The 21,975-nt window shown below is 53.5% G+C and overlaps 2 protein-coding genes across 18 annotated transcripts in view; one reads left to right on the top strand and one right to left on the bottom strand.

Moving 5' to 3' along the window:
• Positions 1 to 1,354: 1,354 nt before the first annotated feature.
• Dpf1 (double PHD fingers 1) lies at positions 1,355 to 15,339 on the top strand. 13 transcript variants are annotated; one of them, XM_085695161.2, is made up of 12 exons: positions 1,355 to 1,497; positions 7,103 to 7,263; positions 7,337 to 7,444; positions 9,077 to 9,204; positions 9,382 to 9,471; positions 10,666 to 10,744; positions 10,918 to 11,049; positions 11,934 to 11,984; positions 12,074 to 12,193; positions 13,419 to 13,531; positions 14,019 to 14,100; positions 14,243 to 15,339. In XM_085695161.2, the coding sequence occupies exons 1-12, from the start codon at positions 1,355 to 1,357 to the stop codon at positions 14,311 to 14,313; spliced, it is 1,278 nt and encodes a 425-aa protein (XP_085551287.1). In that variant the 3' UTR covers positions 14,314 to 15,339. The 13 variants fall into 13 exon arrangements, with proteins under 13 accessions (XP_085551287.1, XP_085551281.1, XP_085551318.1 ...); XM_085695155.2 differs by having other exon boundaries at positions 13,989 to 14,100; XM_048439311.3 differs by lacking the exon at positions 1,355 to 1,497 and adding an exon at positions 5,559 to 5,701 and having other exon boundaries at positions 13,989 to 14,100.
• Positions 15,340 to 18,147: 2,808 nt separating this feature from the next.
• Positions 18,148 to 21,975, bottom strand: part of Sipa1l3 (signal induced proliferation associated 1 like 3) — a 212,749-nt gene continuing 208,921 nt past the window's right edge. For all 5 annotated transcript variants that reach the window (XM_085695202.2, XM_048439305.3, XM_087907031.1 and 2 more), the window contains one exon: positions 18,148 to 20,033. In XM_085695202.2, the coding sequence (XP_085551328.2) occupies positions 19,890 to 20,033 (144 nt within the window). In that variant the 3' untranslated portion in view covers positions 18,148 to 19,889. The remainder of the gene's footprint in view (positions 20,034 to 21,975) is intronic.

Below are 21,975 nucleotides of genomic sequence, written 5' to 3'. Positions count from 1 at the left end.
CCCAGCCTGAGTTCTGTTTCTGGGACTCACATGGCAGAAGAGATTCTCCTCCGGTAAGTTGTCCCCTGACCCCCACACTAGCACCATGAACTGGGACGGGGTGCTGAGTGAGCATTCACATGTGCACACAAAATTAATTAGGTATAGCCAGACATGGTGACACACACCTTTAATCCCAGTACTCAGGAGGCAGAGGTAGACAGATCTCTGTGAGTTCGAGGCCAGCCTGGTCAAGATCCAGGACAGGCTTCAAAGCTACACAGAGAAACCCTGTCTTGAAAAACCATAAATAAATAAAATAATTACATATAATTTTTAAAAAGTAAGACTGGAGAGATGACAGGTCAATCCTGAAGCCCCAAGTTCTCTCTCCAGGACCCACACGATGGATGGAGATCCCTGTTAACTGTTGTCAGAGGGTTTGGGATGATAGGATTTACTTATTTATGGGTGTGGTGTGCTCTAAGAAAGAGCTGTGGGAATGGATCTCACTTGGAACACAATCTACTTTCTTCCCAGTGACCTACGAGACCTCCCACCATAGGGGTGGGTCCTTGCTCATCTCAAATTGTCTCACTTCTCATTCACTAACAGTAACTTTTATTTTTAAGATTTAGTTTTAGATTTATTTATTTTATTTTTCTATGTATCAGTGTTTGCTTTCAGGGGTGTGTGTGAGCCTTCTGCGTGTTTGGTGTCCACAAAGACCAGAAGACGATGTCAGACTGTGGGCAGTCCAACGTGGGTGTTGGGAACCGAACCTGTGTCCTTTGGGAGAACAGGGAGAGCTCCTAACTGCTGAGCTACCTCTTCAGCACTGGAATGTGAACTTCTTGAGAAGATCAGTGACTTTGCCTTTATTCTCAGAGCCTAGGAGAGTGCTGACTGTAGGCGCTCAGTCAATGAACAAAGACATTGATCAAACCCTTCTATTCCAGGACAGCTTTACAATTTACAGGCATTCAGATAAGCAGGCATAGAAAAAAAAGATATTCCACACACCCTGTTGGTTATCCACATCCCTTGGGAGGTGGAGGTGGTGGTGGTGGTGGTGATGATGATGGTAGTACAAGACTAGATAGATGGTGGAAGAAGCCCCAGCTGGGAACCAAGCATCCCCAGAATGGAAAGGGAGGATGCTCTGGAGGGATGCCCAGTCCCTCCCTGTATCCCTAGCAACCAATGGGTGCGCCATCCTCCCAACGGCCCCTGGGACGTGTAGTCCCTGCAGGGGCGCCCTCGGGCGCCGCTGCGCGCCCCTAGACTCCAGGTCCCGTCGTGCGCTGGGAGGCGCGGGGATTGGCTGAGCCCCGCCCCCGGCCCGCCCCGCTTCGCTCGCGCCGCAGCCCCAAGAATGAATGAAATCGTAGCGCGCTGGGCGGCAGAGCGGGCGGCGCAGGCCGGGCTGGGCCCGCGCGCAGCGGCAGCGGCGCCCCGGGCTGGAGGCGGCCCAGCCGAGCGGGCCATGGCCACCGCCATTCAGAACCCGCTCAAGTCGTGAGTGTTCCCTCCCCAAGTCTGGAATCCCTCCCCCAGGAGCTGGTCCTCCCCCGGCACTCCCCGGGGCTGGGGTGGGGGACGCAGCGCGTGGATGTATGGATGGTACTCGGGGACCCCCTGTTTGTCCCCACTCCCCTGCGAACCTTCCGCCCCCTGTTGCCCCTTGGGGTTAGGTATGGGAGCCCTTCTGGGTCGCGAGGGCTCCTCTTCTTTGTCGCTGTCAGTGAAGGAATGTGGCGCGGACTAGGGGGTGGCGGAGGCCGTGTCCCCACCCAGAGTGGGGGTAGGGGCTTCGCTCGCCTACTCCATCTCTGCTCCTCGGCGTCTGAGGGGGGTGCACGACTGCCCCGGGCGGGTGGGAGGTACCAACCTCTAAGTACGGACCTGGATCCTCATGTATCTCACCACCCATTTCCCTCATCAAAGCGCCATCCTCTTGTCGGGTCTTTCTCCCGGAACCCTGAGGCTGCACAGTGGGAGCTGAGACCATCCCCGTTTGAGTCCTTGCTGTCTCCTCTCTTTGCTCTCGGGTCTCCAAGACCTAGAAGTCCCGACGTCTCGGTCGGTTCGGACTGTGGCAACCCTCCTTCTCCCCGCCCATACCCATCTAACGCGAGCACCTCCCATCCCCTTGAGGATCGGTGCCTCGGGAGCCGGTGCTGAGAGCGCCTCCCTCTCCGGGAATTCCCTCCCTTTCGGCCTGTCGCTACTCTCCGCTGAGCGCTGGCCTCCTGCTGGGCCCGGTGTCTGGGAACCCGGACGCCTGGGTCGGAGGCTACCCCTCCCCGTCCTTCCTAGCTCTTTGCCACCCGACGCCGCCTTCTCCTTTTTATATCTCCCTCTCTTGGTCCTTCCTCGGGATCCCGGACCCCGAGGTCCCAGAGCTCTCCACCACCACCCCCATTTCCCTGGCGGTGACAGCCGGCTGCGAGTGACAGGAGCGTGGCCGCTCCCGCCCTCTCTCCCTGCAGGAGAGCGACACTCCCCTCCCCCGCTCCCGACCGGGCGGAGGAGGCGGAGGACGAGCGCCCGCGGCGCCGCACAAAGGGGCCGGGGCTACCTCCCCCCCATTTCTCCACCCCCTGTACTTATAGACTTGACCTTGAGCCTGGAGCGTTGGGGTGACTGGGAGCGTGCGCCCCGCCCCCCATTCACCTACAGAAGGGTTCTTTGAACCAAAACCCTTTCCCAGTTGCTTCTGGTTTCTGGGATGGGGGGTGGTGGTGAGAAAATAGGGGGCAGGGATTTACAGGTACGCGCCTACAAGGGAGACCGTCTGGTACCTGGGTCAGTGTGAGGGGGTGGGCGATGGTAACATATTGTGCTTCCCTCTGACTCTTAGTCACACACACAGAGGTCTCCGTCTTTTGGAGGGACAGCCTGAAATTCATGTATACTGGGTTGGTGGGTCTGCAAACACGTCGGAGGAAGTGTGCTTGGTGTGCACTCTGCAGGAGTATAGAGGACAGTCGGAGGGGATTGGCGCGGGTCTCTTCTGGTTACCTTCCAAAGGGCCTATTGGGCTGGAAGTGGGACGCACTCGTCCCTAAGGAATGCCAGAGCCACAGGTCGTGGTGGCACACGCCTTTAATCCCTGCACTAGGGAGGCAGACGCAGGTGGATCTCTGCCAGCCTGGTTTATATAGTGAGCTCTAGGCCAGCTAGGGCTAGAGCCAAATCCCCTCGGAAAAGAGAGCCCTTTGGCACCAGCTCTAGTTCTTCCTGCCTGAATTCACACTTGGCTGGATGCCATTGGTTTCCTGCTCTGGGCCTCAGTGTTACCAAGTGTGGGTTGGGCCGCATAACTGTTTGTATTACCTCATGGGGGCGGCAGTGAGGCTCATCGAGGTGTTGAGTTAGAGACTTGATCTTCGCAGGGCTTCGACTTTTTAGTTGTGTGTCACCATGCCAGACTTTTTAGTTGTGTGGGGTTTTGTTTTGCTCTGCTTCTAAGACAAACTCTTAAAAACGCTCTAGTACAGACTGCCGTCAACCTCCTCAGCTCTCTGAGTGCTAGCATTGCGTAGCTGAGCCTCAGGATGTCGCCAGGAAGGCCGTTGTTCTCAAGCACTTTGCACAGGGCCTTAGCCTGACCCAAAGTTTTGATTCTTACTACGAGTGTAAATAGTGATTAATGTTATAACACAGGGCGCTGGACTCTGGAACGGGGCATTGCTTGGACAACTGAGAGGCCAAGTTTGGAGCAGAGTGTGTGGAGAGGTTCTTATGGTGATGGGCAAGAGAAAGGGAGCCAGGCCCTTTGCTAGGGGTAGCTGGGACTTCTGAGGTGACAGGACACCAGCTACACTCGAGAGTGTGTGGGCGCGACAAAGGCAGAGGTGTGGAACAGGTTGGGGAGGGTGTGCCGGGGATCTGGTGGTGGGGAGGTGAAAGGTGACAGGGACCCTCTGAGCTGAACGACAGGGCACATCATGGCAAGGTGGGTGGACACTACTGGGGTCTGGAGAGGAGGCTGAGTGAGGGGGTGCCAGCACTCCTTATTTAATTTTGGGCAGAAAGTGAATTGGACGCCCAATCAATGCTGGGGAAGGGATGGGTCAAGGCCTTGATGACTTAGGTGGCCCCGCGGTAGATGGGGACGTTTGTGGAAGGGAGCTAACTTTAGAGGTGTGTATAGTTCAGGAATCTTGAATCTTTTATGGATGGGTGGAACACCCTCTGCTGGACAAGGGTTTATTTGTATTAACACTTGATATGCTAATTTATGCAGCCACTCAAATCAGAATGCTGTTATTCCCCAGAGGGTGGGGTTTTGTGTGTGTGTGTGTGTGTGTGTGTGTGTGTGTGAAAGAGAGAGAGAGAAAAAGGGAGAGAGAGAGAGAGAGAGAGAGACTCAGTAGGTCAGCTCATTCTCTGGGGCTCTGTTGGGGTAGTGCCTGTGGGTGACAGTGGGAGAGGAAAAGAGGCAAGACTCCCATGGGGATGGATGGCTAGGGGAATGAATCTTTCATGATTACCATCAGACAGGGGCAGAGAACACACAAAGTTTCTCCTCAAGACCCCAAAGTCCTTGTCTGAGAAATAAGGATAGTACTAGTTTAGCCTGGGGAGAGCTGTACTAAGCACATGGTGGGTACTAGTTTAGGCTGGAGAGAGCCGTGCTAAGCACATGGTGGGTACTAGTTTAGGCTGGAGAGAACCATGCTAAGCACATGGTGGGCATTAAGTACTACTCAGCATTATCAGTAACAGCGTCACCATTCTGTGCCTTGGTTCCTATCAGATCCTCTTTGTAGATAACTTCTCTGTGGAGTAAGTGAATAGGTTAGTACCTGCCAGGCACTATTTTCTCATCTGGGACTGTGGTTGAACCCATGGACTCTCAAATACTTTCTTTTTACCAGAACCGAACCCCAAGCCCTGCTGTGTATCTTGGAAAACACTACAGCAGCTGGTGTGGTGTCATACACCTTTGGGAGGCAGAGGTAGAATTGTAGTTTGAGACCAGCTTAGGCTGAACAGCAAGATCGTCACTAAAACAGCCACTTACCCTGTTACTCATCTACTCTTCAGTCCGACGAGGCATTATAACTATTTTCTAAAGGAGGAAGCAGGCCCAGAAAGGTTAAGTCATATGCCTGAAGTCCTATCAGCGAGGATTTGAGCTCTGGAAGAATGACGGCAGTCCTGTAGCCCTGCGGAGTGGACCGGGTTGACTGCGAGAGTCAGCCCTGGGATACGATGGGTTCTCTAGAGTTTGGACGGCCTGGTGGGAGAGGTAGCGTCTACGCCGGCATGCTGGTGACACTGCTGGGTGGGCACCTGCGAGGTCTGCGCGCCTGCGGCTGGGCGTGCGTGAAGGTGTGTGAGCGGGCTGTGTAGGAGTCTGCGAGTGTAGTGTGACTGTGTTGTAAGTTGCCATGTGCGCGTGTATGCGTGCATGCGTCTGTGCACGTGGGACTGGGGAGTGCGTGTGAGTGAGCGTGTGTGAACGGCTGCGAGATCCTCCATCCCCTTTGGGGCTGAGGACCCGCCAGGGACTACTACTCCCGGCATGGCCTGGGCGGCCCGCCCCGCCGTCCTGATTGGCCAAGATCCGCGTGCTCCCGCCCCCCGGGAATGAATGGATGGGCGGCCTCAGCGCCCGCCCGACCGCTGGGAGGACCGACCCGGCAGGGACCTGCTGGGGGCAGGACCCGGGGAGCAAGATGGCCACGGTCATCCCCGGCCCCCTGAGGTGGTGCGGGCGGGCGCGAGGCGGGGGAGTTCGCGCGGGCGGGTCTACGCGGCCGCGCGCGCGCGTGTGTCTGTGTATGTGTGTGGCCGCTGGGGGTGGGGCCGGTGGGGTGTCAGGGGGCTGTCACCGTGTGCGGGGGTGCGAGCGTGTGTGACTGTGGGTGTCTGGCAAGAATGATGTCCGACGCGTTGCTCCTGGACGGGTGGAGGATGTGGGGGAGGGGTCTCCCAGGCGTTTTAGGGGAAGGGGGTCATGTCCCCTCCCAGGGATGCCAGGGTTTGAAAGAGGGTAAATGGCTTAGGGAAGCTGGGACCTGAGTACACTCGAGTCGAATCCACGCTACCTTTGTCTTGGGGTGTGGAGTGTGTTGCGCGACTTGTGCATTGCTTTTTGTTTTCTGGTTGAATGTGTGGGTATGTATATGATTTCTTTTATTCTGCGCTACCTATCTGACTATTTGGGCTCTGAGTGCGTGCACATGTCTGGTGGAACTGCTCCATTTATGCTCTGTGTCTTTGGCTAGGGAGATGTGCGGATATGTCTAAATTTTTGTGTGAACACGGGCAGACCTGACTGTCCCTCTGTTTCCAAGGCGTGTATCTGTGTTTGGAATGTATTTTAAATTTGGGTTTCTGTTTTGCCAGAGTGTGAATGTGTGTATGTGTACCTGTGTAAATCTCTGAGATTTCTTTGTATTGTGTGTTTGACATAGTGTCTTTGGATAGATGTGTAAGCGCATGTGTAAATGTTTCTCGAGTCCCTGTCTTTGGACACTGTGACTATTGCGATATGTACGTATAGTATGTTTCTATGTTGTGGAGTCTTTGTGGTTAATTTGTTTATCTTGTGGTCTTTGGATACATGACGTGCATAGGTAGTTCTATGGTCTGTTTCTGACTTGGAATATTTGTGTTCTGCAAGAGATGTGTGTGTGTGTGTGTGTGTGTGAGAGAGAGAGAGAGAGAGAGACAGAGAGAGAGAGAGAGAGAGAGAGAGAGAGAGACGGAGGGAGGGAGAGAATTTGTTTGCTTCTCCTTTGTGAATATTGGAATATGTTTCTCTTTGTGTGTGAATCCCGTGTGGCCATGTGCGATTTGTTTGTTTTGGGTGTTTGACTACGTTCATGCGTGGATGGGTCCCGGTGTGTTTCGATCTGTTTCTGTGTTGTCTGTGAAGACTTCTTAACCTGAGACATATAATCAAGTTCCAGGTAGCTGCCTCCCTGGCAGCCCCCTGCCCCGCCCCCGGGTCCGGAGTGATGGGTGGAGGGGGGAGGTGAAGGTGAACCTGGCTGGCCTACCCTTTGCGGACCAGTGGGAACGGGCAACCAGGAGGAGGGTGCTGGGCCTCCCCGCGCCAGCCCTTGCTGACAGTTGCCCGCCCGCTGCTCGCTCGCCCCCGCAGCCTCGGCGAGGACTTCTACCGTGAGGCCATCGAGCACTGCCGCAGCTATAACGCGCGCCTGTGCGCCGAGCGCAGCCTGCGTCTGCCCTTCCTCGACTCGCAGACCGGTGTGGCCCAGAACAACTGCTACATCTGGATGGAGAAGACCCACCGCGGGCCTGGTACCCGCCGCGAGGCTGGGGCGGGGCGGGGCCTGCGTCCCGGGACCTTAAGCTCACAGACTCTCTCCTCCAGGTTTGGCCCCGGGACAGATCTACACTTATCCTGCCCGCTGTTGGAGGAAGAAACGGAGGCTCAACATCCTGGAGGACCCCAGGCTGCGGCCCTGCGAGTACAAGATTGGTGGGTGCAGCTGTGTCCCTTGGACCTGTGTGGCCCCCATCAAGGTCCTCAGCCCCACTGGTGCCAGTCCGAACATAGCCCCCCCTCCAAGTATCTCCACAGCAGGCTATCTGCCCCCCTTTCAGATGTCTTGAGTTACTTCCTTTGAGTTTCTGAGCTTCCAGCCATACCTGCTATGTGGGTCATGGTCGGGCAGGTGTATGGAGGACACTGCATTATCTGTGTCTAGATGTATCAAGTCTGACTCTATCTGCTCCCCAGTGAGCTGGGATACACCCACGTCCGGCTGTGTTTCTTTCTGTGGGTGCTGGAGGGCATCTGGCTATCTCCCTGTGTGTTTGAATGAGTTAGCAGTGTTCCTCAACTTGTGAGTTGGGACCCTGAAAGGGTCGCATATCAGGTATCCTGTATATCAGATATTTATATCACGATTCATAACAGTAGCGAAATTACAGTAATTAAGTAGTTATGAAATAATTTTATGGTTGGGGTCACTACAACATGAGGACTTGCATTAAAGGTGACAACATTAGGAAAGTTAAGAATCATTGTCTAACTGTAACTCTACTGCTGAATGTATTAGAGTGCTTGTTTCTGTCTAGGTGTTTCCAAGTGAGGGTATGTGTCAGAAGGTGTGTGTTTGATGTGTGTGTGTGGTGGGTCTGGGCATATCTAACTCTTCTGGGGGTATATATGGTTCCATCAGAGCGTCCTGCTGCAATCCTGATGCTGTGGAGTTGCTGTGGGAGACTTTCAGCTTATTTCTGTTAGGTGTTTCTTGAGGTGTGTGCTAGTTCATAGACTGACTAGGTTAGTGCTTTTCCAGTGTGTTCAGGAAAGCCAGACACTGGTTCCTGAAACCCCCCCCCCCCCGATCCTCCCCCTCAATGTGTGAAGGTCTGCTTGTAACAGGAATATGGGAGTGCTGACTGGCCATGTCTTTCTGTGTGTCAGCCTGTCAAGAGGACTGCCTGTGTTTCTCTATTTACATGTGTGAGCACACTTGAGTGTTTCTCCCTGGGGGTGTCTTTGAGTGTCCAGGTGTATCATAGGGCCTGCCTGGGTCTTCCTACTTAATGTGGGTCCAGATTTCTCTGTGACTCTGCCATCTCCTTCTGAGTTCGTCTGTATCCCAGGGCTTAATTGTGTGTCTTCTGTGTGTCTAGCTGTACTCAAAGGTCTCGTGTGTTACCCACCTATCCGCATGTCCCGCTTTCATGTCTGTGTGTTTCCTATTCACATGTCTGATTTTCTGGGTGAGGCTGAGGGGCTGACGGGCTTTCACAGGTGGTTCTGAGGATCTGGATTGTTCCTGAGGGTTTCTGGGTGTATTCAGTGTTCTGGCCTTGTCTTTTTCACAGGTGGTTCTGAGGGTCTGGATTGTTCCTGAGGGTTTCTGGGTTTATTCAGTGTTCTGGCCTTGTCTTTTTTAGTCAGTAGAGCTAAGGTGTGGCCGAGTCTCCCTAGGGTCTGGGCACACTTCCAGGGCCTGAAGTTGAATCTTTGTGTCCTTGTTGACTGAGTATGGGAGAGCCTGTCCCTGCATAAGGACCATGTCCGCCCCCCACCAACCTGGGCACTGTGGTCACAGCCTCCTCAATGGACACCACTTTTCCTGTGGACTGTCCCCAGATTGTGAGGTGCCCTTGAAGAAGGAGGGTGGCCTTCCGGAAGGGCCGGTCCTCGAGGCTCTGCTGTGTGCTGAGACAGGAGAGAAGAAGGTCGAGCTGAAGGAAGAGGAGACCATTATGGACTGTCAGGTAGGAGCCCCCACCCCGGCTGCAGGTCCGCTCTGAAGCACCTGGCTCCATAGGGCCTCTGGGTCCCCTGCGTCTCCATCCTCCCCGAAGGCTCCTCGACTTGCTCTCCTGCCCCACCTGCAGCACACCCGTGCCCCCACCTTCTTGACCCCCCAATCTCCCTTCTACTGGGCCCAGAAACAGCAGCTGCTGGGGTTTCCGCATGAGCTCGAGGTAGAAGACGTGGAGGAAGACATTCCCAGGAGGAAGAACAGGGCCAAAGGAAAGGTATCTTCCGGAAGCTTCTCCCCACCACCTCCTCCCCAGAGCTGTATGTAGGAGTAGCAGATTTTATGCCCATGTTGATGGATGGGGAAGTCCAGAGTCAGTGGATTAAAAACATTTGAAAAAAAGAAAAGAAAAGAAAAATGAAGTTTGTGCTGTGGATCAGGACTGTCTGCAGAGCTGGGTGTGGTGCTCCACACTTAGAGTCCCAGCACCCAGGAGGCTGAGGCAGGAGGATTGCCTTAAGTTTGAGATAAGTGAATTCTAGACTATTCTGAACTACATAAAAAGACCCCGTGCAAAAAAACAAATAAAAAATCCTTAACCAAACCACCCAAACAACACCTACATGCACACATGTGCACACACGCGCATGCACACACGCACGCATACACACACGCACACTTGCACACACACACACACACACACACATACATAAAACAAACAAAAACCTTCTGCTTGATGGCCTTAATCCTAGCACTAGGCAGAGGCAGGTAGATTTCTAAGTTCAAGGTCAGCCTGGTCTATAGAGCAAGTTCCAGGCCAGCCAGGGCTACACAGAGAAACCCTGTGTCAAACATAACAAAACTAAAAATTCCAGTAAAAATAATAAAAAAGTGTTAGAACACACCTTTAATCTTAGCATTTGAGAGACTGAGGCGAGAGGATCTCTGTGAGTTCAAGGCCAGCCTGATCTATATAGTGAGTTCCAGGACAGCCAGGAACCCTGTCTCCAAACAGCAACAACAAAAAGAATTATCTCCATGGTTGTACTGAGAGAAGTTCAAAGGCTTATAGCTAAAAAGTTTGCCCAGTTTCACGTGGAGATTTAATTACTGTTGCGTGGTGTTGGGATAGAAGCCAGAGGCTCAGATTCACATGACACCTGCTCTGTTACTGAGCCATGGCCCCAGGACTGAAAAGAAAAATTAAATTTTTTTTTCAGTTTGACTTTCAAGTCTAAATGAAGAAGTCCAGTAAAAACATGGTAGCGCATGCCTGTAATCCAGAGACAGGAGGGTCAGTGCATGGCCAGCCCCTTCTACATAGTAAGTTCCAGGCCAGCCAGAGCTACGTAGTGAGACCCTGTTTCAAACAACAGCAACAACAACCAAGCAACCAAACTCAGAAACCCCAAGAATGATGAACCTTTCCCTGGTTTTCTGGGCTCCTTACTCCTAACCCTCCTCCCCCCAGGCATATGGTATTGGAGGTCTTAGGAAACGCCAGGACACCGCTTCCCTGGAGGACCGAGACAAGCCGTACGTCTGTGATAGTGAGTTCTGCAGAAGGGAAGGAGAGGGAGTATGGGGCCTGGTGACCTCACATATTATGGCCCTTGTTCTGGTCCTGGGTCCTGGGGAAAGAGTGGGAATGGTGTGATCCTGGAGGCCAGGCTGGAGGAGGTGGCCCTGGAGTCTGACTACTACCCACCCTTTCACCCTTCAGTCTGTGGGAAGAGGTATAAAAACCGTCCAGGGCTCAGCTACCACTACACCCACACCCACCTGGCTGAGGAGGAGGGGGAGGAGCACACTGAGCGCCACGCCCTGCCTTTCCATCGGAAAAACAACCATAAACGTGAGTTGGAGGGTCAGGGCTGGTGGGTGAGATGCCCAGGGGTGGGGTAGAGGCAGTGGAACCTGGTAGTAGCTGGGGAAGGGGAGGTGGAGGCACATTAAACATTTCTGGAAAATCTCCAGCTTAACGGTTCCCTCCCCCACCGACCATAGGGATGCTGGCTCTGGGGTTGCCATGACAACCAACCATCTCTCTCTCTCTCTCTCTCTCTCTCTCTCTCTCTCTCTCTCTCTCTCTTTTTCTTTCTCTCTCTCTCCCTCACTCCCTGCCCGGGCATAATATTTCTGGGTCTGATTTATTGTTTCAATTAGAGCTTGGAGGTGGGGGTGATCGAGGACTCCCCTCCCTCTCTGGGCCTCCCTTGTTCCCTTCTCAGCTATGCTAGTGTCCAGGGGCAAGGTCAGTGGCCCCCAGGGTCCTCGATACCCACCCACATCCGTTCCATGCCTTGACAGCTGAGCTGTGGGGGAAGGGAGCTGTCTCTCACCTGTCCCTCACAGGGAGCTCCTCAGCAGCCTCAGGCCAGGTCCAGAACCTCCTGTCCTTTGAAAGTGTCTTCCTGAATAGGTATTCATACCAGGTCTGGCAGAACTGCCTGCTAACTATTGACCTAGGCAAGCTGACTTTGGGGTGCGCACGTGCGATGGGGTGGCAGTCCTGGCAAAGGCTGTAACTATTCCCACACCTTTACCCAACGATCTAAAATAAAGAGAACATTTAGTTATCTCAAGACTCGAATTTTGGTGAGAATTATTTGCCCCTCCCCCAGCTTTTATTTTGCTACTTCCCAGTGCCTGGGCCAAGGGTCCACCCCTGGGGCTGTGGCTGGGGACAGATGGGACCTTGCCTATGGTAAGAGCCCCTTTCTGTCCTCCCACCCCCAGAGTTTTACAAAGAATTGGCCTGGGTCCCCGAGGCACAGAGGAAACACACAGGTAGGGACACCTCCCTCCACCCCGACTTTTGCAGCAGTCTTTGGGGTGCCCCACCTGTCCTGTGCCCACCGCTGCCTGCTGTCTTTCAGCCAAGAAAGCACCAGACGGCACTGTCATCCCCAATGGCTACTGTGACTTTTGCCTGGGGGGCTCCAAGAAGACTGGCTGTCCTGAGGACCTCATCTCCTGTGCAGATTGTGGGCGATCAGGTGACACTCTCAGAGGGGAGGGGACATCCCAGGATCCATATCTGGGGAATGGGAAGCAAGGGAGTGAAGATTGTATCCAGCCTGTCTAGGGCAGGTTGGGGGGACAGTGGTTTGGTGGAGCCTAGGCGCTGTCCTGTTGCTGAGGACTATGAGAAACTGAGCGGGCTCAATGTAGGAATAGTATGAGGTACCATGGTTTTGTGCCTTCCTGGCATGGAGAATAGAGAAAAGCTACAGAGGCATTGTGGGTAGGGGACCAAGGTATGGGAGTAATGAATCACACCACCTGGGTGCTGTAGAAAACAAGATAGAACTGTAGTTAATAGAATGTGGGTTTGCATGGAGGCCTCTTGGGTAGTAAGACTGGTCGCTCAGCAGCGCAGGGAATGGGTTGTGGTTGTTGCAGTATGGGTTGTCTTGGCAACTTAATACAACGAAATGTGGTTGTTATGGCATGGCGGACTAGGTAGTGGCTGTGGGTACCCAGTGCTGGGGCAGTTGGTATCTGGGCACTGTGGGCAGTAGCTGTGGCTGTCAGGTTGTGTGGGCTGTTGGTGTTTGGCTCTGTGGGAGAGAGCTGTAACTGTCATCGGGCTCTGTGGACAGTGGCTGTGGGTGCTGGACATCGTGGGAAGTGCTGTGCCCCATGGCTCCAGGTGTCTCTGTGCTGGTGTGGGAGAATGACCAAACAGACTAACACTGCCAGGATTGTCGGTGGCAGTTTGTGTGGTGTGGCCTTTGGTTTCACGAAAGCGAGGTGTGGGGACCCTGTTGTGGAAGCGGTTGCTATAGTATCCTGGCTGGGAGAAGGCGCCTGCCACGTTGCTGGGGTTAGCATGAGAGCTGGCCGCTCTGCTGTGGGTATTGGAGGAATGTGGCTGCCTAGTGTGGTGCTTAACAGACTGTGGTTGCCACAGTGTTGTGGGTGGTAGAACGTGGTTGCCACAGCACTGTGGGTAATGGAATGCGGTTGCCATGGTATTCCGGGGAGAGAGTGTGGTTGTCATGGTGGCTTGAGTAGGAGACTGTGGTGGCCAACACACAGCTGCTTGCCGGCAGTCCCAGTTTCCGGATGCCTATCTTGGGGGTAGGGTCCCACCACAAAGCTCATCTTGACCTCTGAGTCCGGGGTGGGGATAGGGCCATCACCTCCCCAGGGGTCAGTAGCCACCAGTAGCTACAATGACATGCTAACTGCATCCCTGCCCTCCGGTCCCCTCCCCAGGGCATCCCTCGTGTTTACAGTTCACGGTGAACATGACCGCAGCTGTGCGGACCTACCGCTGGCAGTGCATCGAGTGCAAGTCCTGCAGTCTGTGTGGTACCTCAGAGAATGACGTGAGTACTTGCCCCAGCTCCTGGGCACATCTCCGCTGCCCTTCCAGCCTGGCTCTGCTGCTTTTGCCCACGAAGCCCAAAGCCTTCCTTGTTTATAAGCCCTGGGTGACCTGCGGTAGCATGCGTTGCTGTTGTCCCCCTCTGACACCTCCCGACCTCCCTTGAGGCTGGTGCTCTTGTCCCCACTACACATAGAAGACGCTGAGCTCAGGGAGGGAGAACCATGCCTGAGGTCAACCAAGCTGAGAAAATGGTAGAGCCAGGATTTGAACCTATCACTGGTCCTGAGCTGGTACTGGGCCAGCTGAACATCATCCAGTATTCCTTAGAAAATCCAGACGATGCTCTGTGAGTCGACAAGCAGTACAGACTGCAGAGCCAGCTCTCTCAGAAGGGCCCCTGGGACCTAGCCCCTGCCCCAGCCCCCCACCCCGGTTTCTGGTGCCCATGCCCCCAGGGTGCCAGCTGGGCGGGTCTCACCCCCCAGGACCAGTTGCTGTTCTGTGATGACTGCGATCGGGGCTACCACATGTACTGCCTAAGCCCTCCCATGGCGGAGCCCCCGGAAGGTGAGGGAAGAGGTGGGCGAGACATGGGTGGGTGGGTTGGAACGCTGTCTTCCTGGTGGCAGAGACCATGTGCTCTGGGTGGGGACAGGTGGGGGGCGCCCTTTGGTTTGAGTCTAATTTTGTCTTGTGGCTTCCCCCACAGGGAGCTGGAGTTGCCACCTCTGTCTTCGGCATTTGAAAGAGAAGGCTTCTGCCTACATCACCCTCACTTAGGCCTGGCTCTGCTTCCCCAGGACCTTTGGGTGGTGCTAACTTTCCTGCCTCGAGGAGCTCCTAGCTCTTCCCACCCGGTGTTCCCAGTGGGAGGGAGAGGGTGAATCCCAGAGGGAGCCAAGGCGTTCTCCCTCTGCAAGTGGAATGTTACCTTGTGGGTGGGTGGGTCCCGTAGGGCTCCTCCTGCCCCCCCTCTCCATCCCTTGGCAAATGTGCACCAGGGGCTTCTGCTCCCCTCAAAGCCATACCCCGCCTCTGGGCGGGCACAGGGGGGTAGTGGATGCCAGCTGGGGCACTTAAAGAACCTTTTTCTAGAGAAAAAGACAAAAAGTTAAAAAAAAAAGAAAAAAGAAAAAAAAAGAAATTAATATATACAAAGAGTCCTATAAAGCCTGTCTGGTGGAGGACACAGTCAAGTGTCTGTTGGGTACCAACTTTACCAGGTTCCCCAATGGCACCTCCCCATCTGAGGTGGGTACCATTCCTTCCTCACATCCAGGCCAGGTGGGCATGGTGCCCACCCACTGCCCTCCCCAGTACCCATCGTGGATACTGCATGATGTGAACCATGGTTCTGAACTCTTCCTGCCCTCCTTGACAGCCCCACCCTGCGCCCACCCGGTGCCTGCCAGGCCTGGGGCATGCAGCTGGGGAGGCCAGTGGGGCGAGGCAGGCAGCCAGCCAGCCCGCTGCAGTGAGAAGCACAGATTGCAATGGACTCATTTTTTTTCCTCTCTTCTCAGCCCCTTCCCTACCCGGCCAGGCCGGGCTGCCTCCTGCCCCCCCCCCCCCCCCCCGCTAGCCATTTTGGGGGTGGCGAGGGGGTGTGGTTGTTTCTTGTGGTTGTGTGTGTTTGTTGTTCGGGTTTTAAAAAGGGAAATTGAGACTGCAAGTGGGGGAGGTAGAGGGTCTGGGGGAGTCTACCCCCAATCCAGGAGTGCCCCCCTTGCCACCAAGTCTCCTTTATTGCCTGCCTCTGCTGTGAATTAACTTGTTCTGTGTATTAAACTGGGCCTGACCCCTCTATCCATGACTGCCTCCTTCTCTAACCTTTGGGGTGTCACCAAGATGGGGAGCCACGGGGCCTCACTGGGGTTGAAGAAACCACTGTGGCCAGCCCCCACCTTCTTGCCCCTACACCCTGCCTCCCTCTGGCTTTGTCCCAGCTCCTCCCTGTCTTGCTGCAGAGAAGAGGGGGATGGGGTGGAGGGGCTCCCACCCAGCCAGCTGTGGTTGCCCTAGCAACGGGCTGCTGCAGCTGCAGCGGGAGGCAGCTCAAAGAGGGAGGTGGGAATGAGGGCTGGGGGGAAGGGAGGGTCGGAGAGACCCGAAGGCATCCCCCTCCCAGACTAGGGTGGGGAGATGGCACCCCAGCATGGCTGGCTGTCACCTGGGATTCCCTGCCCTGGGTGTGGCTAAAAGTGGAGAAGGGCAGGAGGACATCTCAAAATGCAGGGATTCAAGGAGACAGTTGTGTGTGTGTGTGTCGGGGGGGGGGGGGGCAGGTTGAGCCTGGATAACCAGGGCACTGATCAGGAAAAAGGAGGATTCTGAAGTCACAAATTTACTGAATGAATAAAGGACAAAGCCGGAGAGATAACACAGATGAAGACAGCTCCCAAGAATTCTGAGGGAAGAGGGACAAAGATGGAGGACTAGTCCAAGAATTTAAATAAATAATAATAATAATTAAAAAGCCAGTCTCTGGCAAGACCAAGGGAGGTTAAGTGGACAGCATTTTGGAGAGAGAAGCAGAAAATTTACAAAGTCAGGAGGAAGCAAATGGAATAAGGAGACACTCTGGCGAGGGACAGGCGAGGCCCCTAGACAGTAGACAGGGAGGAGGTAGATGGTGTTTTTTGCTTGGAAGGCAATGGTAGCACACCAAGTGGTTCAGAGTCCCAGGACTGGAGGCTGAGGCAGGAGGATGGTGAGTCATCCTGAGCTACATTGTGAGCCTCTCGTAACAAAAAAAAAAAGGGGGGTGGACAACAGTAATCTGTAGAGTGCCAGCCTGAGAGGCCGGAGACAGAGTGGCAGGCTAAGTAGAGGTGGGGGAGGGGGAGACAGGGAAAACTGGGGCAAGAAGGGAAAGGACGACAGGCAGTGCAGGCGCCATCAGGGCTTGGCGCGCGCGTGCGGGTGCGCGTGTGAGTGGTGGGGTGTTGGGAGATGGTGTTGTGTCTCCCGGGCCAGGAGAGGATGTGAGAACAGTTTGTTCCCAGGTTCCCTCCCCCCTTGGCCCGGGTTGGTGGGGGGAGGGCAGAGCTGAAGGATGGGGCCCTGAGGAGGGTGGAGAGCGAGGATGTCTGAGTAGCTGGAAGGGCTTGATTCTCCACTGAATATATGCAAACGCATTTCAGAAGACGTTTTCTGGGGGGCAGGGGTGAGGGTTTGGGGTAGAGGAGGGTCAGAGTTGAGCTTAGACATAAAGAGGCCAAGGACAGCTAGTTGGGGGGTGGGTACGGTTCTCTCCAGAGAGGCAACGTTCCCACAGCAGGCGGGTCCTTGGGATCTTCCCGTGGAATTCCTGGGTCTGAAGTCAGTTTGCCTCGTGGCCCGCTCACTCGCAGATGTCCACAGATCGAGTTTTAAGCTGCCCCAAGCCAAGAGGGCCACAGGGAACCCGATCCTGGCTGAGGCTTCAGCAGGGTGTGAACGAGTGACGTCCTTGTGGGGACACTTCTTTGTGGACGCAGAGGGAGATCGATCGTGCTCTTCCTACCTCTAGCCCCTAGCGGTCCGGGCTGCTCTCCACAATCCACTCCGACTGTTGGTAGTGTGACCCAGCGGAGAGATGCATTGACAATGGGCGGGGCAGAGTATACAAATGAGATGGAGATTGAAGGGGTGGGGCTTGCGGCAAGTGGGGTCTTAGAGGTAGAGCCTTCACTTTCGAGTCTGAGTCCCGTGGACTAAGATGGCCCTTATTTTACCTGAAACCTCGTGTTTTTGTTTGCTTTGAGACAACGTCTACATGGTCCTGGCTGCCCTGGAACTCCCTAAGTAAACTAGGCTGGTCTCTGCCTGCCAAGGACTGGAATTAAAGGTGTGGGTTACCTTTTTCAGCACCCCCCCCCCAAACATCAGGAGGAAATAGGGCCCCTTGGGTCTGGAGTTATGAACTGCCATGTGAATGCTGGCCATCCGGAGTACTCTGGAAGAGTAGACGGCGTTCTTAACCACTGAGCCTCTTCTAACTCAGCATTTTTTTTTTTTTTTTTTTTTTTTTTTTTTTGTTAAAGAACCACTTTATGTGGGGACAGCACAGACTGGCCTTAAACTTGCTATGTAGCTGAGGATGACCAAGAATTCCCGATGCCCTCACTTTAAGAGCTGAGATTACAAAAGTGACCGACACAGCTGGTTTTTTCTTCTAGAGAGGTGGGCTCTTGCTGTGGAGTCCAGGCTGGTCTTGAACTCTCAGGGATCCTCCTGCCCCAGTTTCAGAGGGAGCCATTACACCAGGCAAAAGCAGATTACCCTCCTCCCCATTCTGAGCTGGGGTTTCACTGTGTAGCCCTAGCTAGCCTGGAGCTTGCTATTTTGAGCAGGCTGGCTTAGAACTCAGAGATCCACTTGCCTTGTCTCCTGCATGACGAGCGTAAAGGCTTGTGTTACCATGTCCACCCTGCAGACCCTGCAGACCTAGGTTTTGTTTTTTTTTTTAACTTGAGCACAAATTGTACATCCTGAGGGTCGGATTTCTGTTGTCTGGATGCTGAGAATGAGCAGTAAGGCTGGTAAGCTGCGCTGTGCAGCAGGGGTGTGATATGCATTTAGGAGGGAGCCGCGCTGATTTCCGGGCAGCTGCCTGCGAGAGCACACCAGCCATTTCTATGAAACGTTTATTTCCTTTGAAACCTCCTGAAACATGCCAGAAATCTCAAGACAGGGATGGGAATGGGAAAGGGGAGTGGGGGTGGGGAGACAATAAAGAATGATAAAAAATCCAAATGGAACAAATCAACATGGAAAAAAGCCTGCTGCTATCTCTAGCCATCAGACAGGAACATCAACCTCAAATTAAATAGTTGGTTTTTTTTTTTGCAGAAATTCTTACAAAAATAATAGAACAAAACCAAAAATTATAATTTACAATTGTCAATGTACATGATTAGGTCCCCAAAATGATTTGAATGATCTGAAGACACGAGGAGACATATTAAAGAAATAAATGAAGGGAGGGAGGGAGCAAAGGAGGGAAGGGGGAGGGGCAGGGGGAGGGGCTGGAGAACCCTTCAGGAAGGGGATCAGGAAAGGAGGACATCACAGTAGCTGGCCAGGGCTGAGGACGCGAGGACACTGGGTCGTCAGGTCTGCCACCACCATTCCACGGTGGGTGGAGGACATGGCAGGCTGCTCCCTCACAACCCGGGGTTCCCCAGGGCCAGAGGCGGGTCACAGGAAGCCGTGGGTACTCTTCTGCCCTCCAGTCTGGCACATCTGGAGTGGAGTGTCTATTGTGTGTGGTCTCAGAGCCCTTCCAGAGAGGTCATGGGCCCAAAGAGAAGGTGAAGGGTCCTGGGCTGAGGGCTGGGCCATCTAGCCATGGCTCTGGGTTCAATCCATGCTGCCAACTGCTCCCCACCTGCTGCCCCCACATTCCTCCGGGTCCTCACACTGATCCCCGGCCCATGGGGACATGTCTTGACCCTGGGGTTGGAGAACCCACAGATCGTGGCCATTCAAACTTGTTCTGGCACAACTCTACATGAAAAAATAAATATATATATATATTCTTTTCTGTTTGTTTTTAAAGAAGGAGAAAAAGGGAATTTGTGTTTCCTGGGTGAGCTGCCCCTTATTGCCTTTGGAGAATCAGCATCTCTGGGGGTTGCACTGAGTGCTCCCCGGGGAGCACAGTGAGCATGTCTGGTGGCCGCTGGCGGCTGGAGTGTGGCCAGGGAGACTTGAAAAAGAAAAGAGAACCAGACAGGTGAAGGCTGTGCTTCAGCCCTGTCCCCAGGGTCCCTGCTGCCTCTGGAGTGGGATGCAATGGCCTAGTTGTGCTAGGGGAGGAGCCCACGGCTGGCGATCAGCAGCTGAAGGCAGAGGGGCCTGTGTCTGCTAGAGTGGAGCGGATAGAAAAAGATCGTATAAACAGTCTTTACTGTACAAACAGGGTTTCTCAAAGGAGTGGATCTGGATGCTAGGGGTTCTTGTCTATTCTGGGGCCCCAGGAAAATAATTTAATCTCTATGAAAGTGCTCCTGGTTCCTGTATGGAAGGGGGACTCAGAGGGTGATGTCCATGCTGTCTGGAGCTAGCACACTGGGACAGAGGAGCCCTGGACCATCATAGAGTAGGGGAAGAAAGGACCCATTTTGTTCCATAGTTCTCATGCAGGGGCTCCTGGGCCCCTTCCACTAACACAGCTCCAGGCAGCTGGGTCTTAGGAACAGGCTACAAGGCTTGCAGGGCCACAGGGAGCAGCTGAGAGGGACCAAGCTAGCTCACTGCGCCTGGGGCTAAGACCCCACAGAAGGTTGCGGGGCAGTGGGTGCGGGGCTGTGGCTGGATGACCTGTCACCCCTGCAACCAGAAGCCACTGCCTGCCAGCCAGGGAGGGTGCCTCAGAGTTCCTTCTTCTCCCTGCTGAAGAGCTCTGCGAACTTGCGTAGCTGCTCACTGGCAGCCTGCGATTCCTCCTGCAATCGCTGATTGTTCTGGCGAAGGCTGGCCACCTCTGATTGCAGCACCACCTTGTCCTGCCTCTCCTGGGGGGCAAAAGGGCTGGTTAGTACAGTGGCCAAGGGTGCTCCTAGCAGCGCGCACAACAGGAACAAACCACAGCGACTGGGGCCTGATAGGCCTGGCTACAAGGGTTCAAATCTCAGCTCTTTTTCCAGTTGAACAACCCTGGGCAAGTTACTTCATGTCCTGGCCTCTGACTGGCGGCTTGGAAAGCCTTTGAAGTGGTTTTCCACTTCAAAGACCTTTTAGAGAGGGTCTTACCGTGTAGTTTAGGCTGATTCCAAATCTGCAATCATCCTGTCTCAGCCTCCCTATTGCTGACATCACAGGCATGCGCCCCACTCACAGCCTGAAGTAATCTTTTGAGATGCTGTTGTCCCCCACCTCCCCACAGCCGCCAAGCCTCACCAGAACCAAGACTGCTTGAGCAGGCTCTGCTCTTCTGAGGGTGACTGACATCCAAGGCAGGGAATACGCCAAGGCCTTCCGGGGTACTGGGGTGGGGATTTGAACTAGGGTCCCTGATTTCTGTATTGAGAACTTACTGCTGAGGTGCTGCTGTTTCCTGCCTTGAATTACCCCAAATATATAAGTAAAGCCTTTTCCACTCTTGCTGCGTCTTATCTCCCATACCCTCAGCAGGGTACACAGATGCAAGAGATGAGGCCGGAAAGCTGCTTATTAGATGTCCGTTCATGCACGACTATCCTTTCTGTCGTTTTTTTTTTAAATATTTATTTATTATGTATACAATTATATTATTATGTATACAATATTCTGTTTGTGTGTATGCTTGCAGGCCAAAAGAGGGCAGCAGACCTCATTACAGATGGTTGTGAGCCACCATGTGGTTGCTGGGAATTGAACTCAGGACCTTTGAAAGAACAGTCAATGAATGCTCTTAACCGCTGAGCCATCTCTCCAGCCCCGTTTGTTTTGTTTTTGAGACAGGGTTTCTCTGTGTAGCCCTGGCTGTCCTGGAAATCATTCTATAGACCAGGCTGCCTCAAACCCAGAGATCCACCTGCCTCTGCCTCCTGAGTGCTGGGATTAAAGGCGGGTGCCACCATCGCCTGGCAGGACTGTTTTAAAAATGTCATGATGTGGAGGCACCTTCTCCAGGTGTGGAGGTGCACCTGTAATCCCAGCAATGGGGAGGGTGAGGCAGGAAGATCAAGGTCATTCAGAACTCTTTCTCACTAAAGTTATTGGCTTTGTCTTGCATGTTAGTCAATGGATAAACTACTATTTATTCATTTTAACTTATTTTCTTATTTATGTATGTGCAGGTGTGTGTACAAGTGCAGGTATGTGGAGAGGGTCCAGGTGTCCTCCTTTGTCAATCTTCACCTATTTAAATTAACTCTCTCTCTGAACCTATGGCTATTATTTTCTTAGATTGGCTGGAAGCCAACAATGGCACCTGAGACCCTCCAGTTTCTGCCCCATGTAGAGCTGGGGTTACAGGTATGGGGGATGCCTGGTTTGTTATATAGATGCCATGAGACTTAGCTAAAATTCTTACTTTAATTGGCTGCAGACTTCTGCTGCATGAACGACCTATAATCTGTATCACCATTCTCCCGTTGATGGTCAACATCTGGCTCCCATTTACATTTATATTTTTATTTAAAGATGTGATCTCATGTATCTCAGGCAGACTACAAATTCCCTGTGTAGCTAAGGATGACCCTGAACTTTTGATTCTCCTGCCTCCATGACCTGAGTGTTGGGATTATAAGCACCCAGTGTAGGCAATGCTAGCAATGGAAACTAGAGCCTTGTGTGCTGGACAAGCACTCAAACAATTGAGCTACATGTCATGTTTCCCTATGCTTGCTAGATTTTTCTTTTCTTTTCTTTTTTAGTTTTTCAAGACAGGGTTTCTATGTATATCAGCCCTGGCTGTCCTGGAACTCACTCTTGTAGACCAGGCTGGCCTTGAACTCACACAGAGATCCGCCT

Source organism: Myodes glareolus, chromosome 1 (assembly GCF_982192425.1).
Source record: "Myodes glareolus chromosome 1, mMyoGla1.1, whole genome shotgun sequence".
NCBI classification, from domain to species: Eukaryota; Metazoa; Chordata; class Mammalia; order Rodentia; family Cricetidae; genus Myodes; species Myodes glareolus.
The sequence above is the reverse complement of the archived record's forward strand: the minus strand, read 5'-3'. Positions and strand labels throughout refer to the sequence as shown.

Coding starts and splice junctions, on each gene's coding strand:
- Dpf1 (XM_085695155.2), top strand. CDS start 1,355: ATGAATGAAATCGTAGCGCGCTGGGCGGCAGAGCGGGCGGCGCAGGCC. Junction 1,498..7,102: donor ATTCAGAACCCGCTCAAGTC/GTGAGTGTTCCC, acceptor TCGCCCCCGCAG/CCTCGGCGAGGACTTCTACC. Junction 7,264..7,336: donor GAAGACCCACCGCGGGCCTG/GTACCCGCCGCG, acceptor TCTCTCCTCCAG/GTTTGGCCCCGGGACAGATC.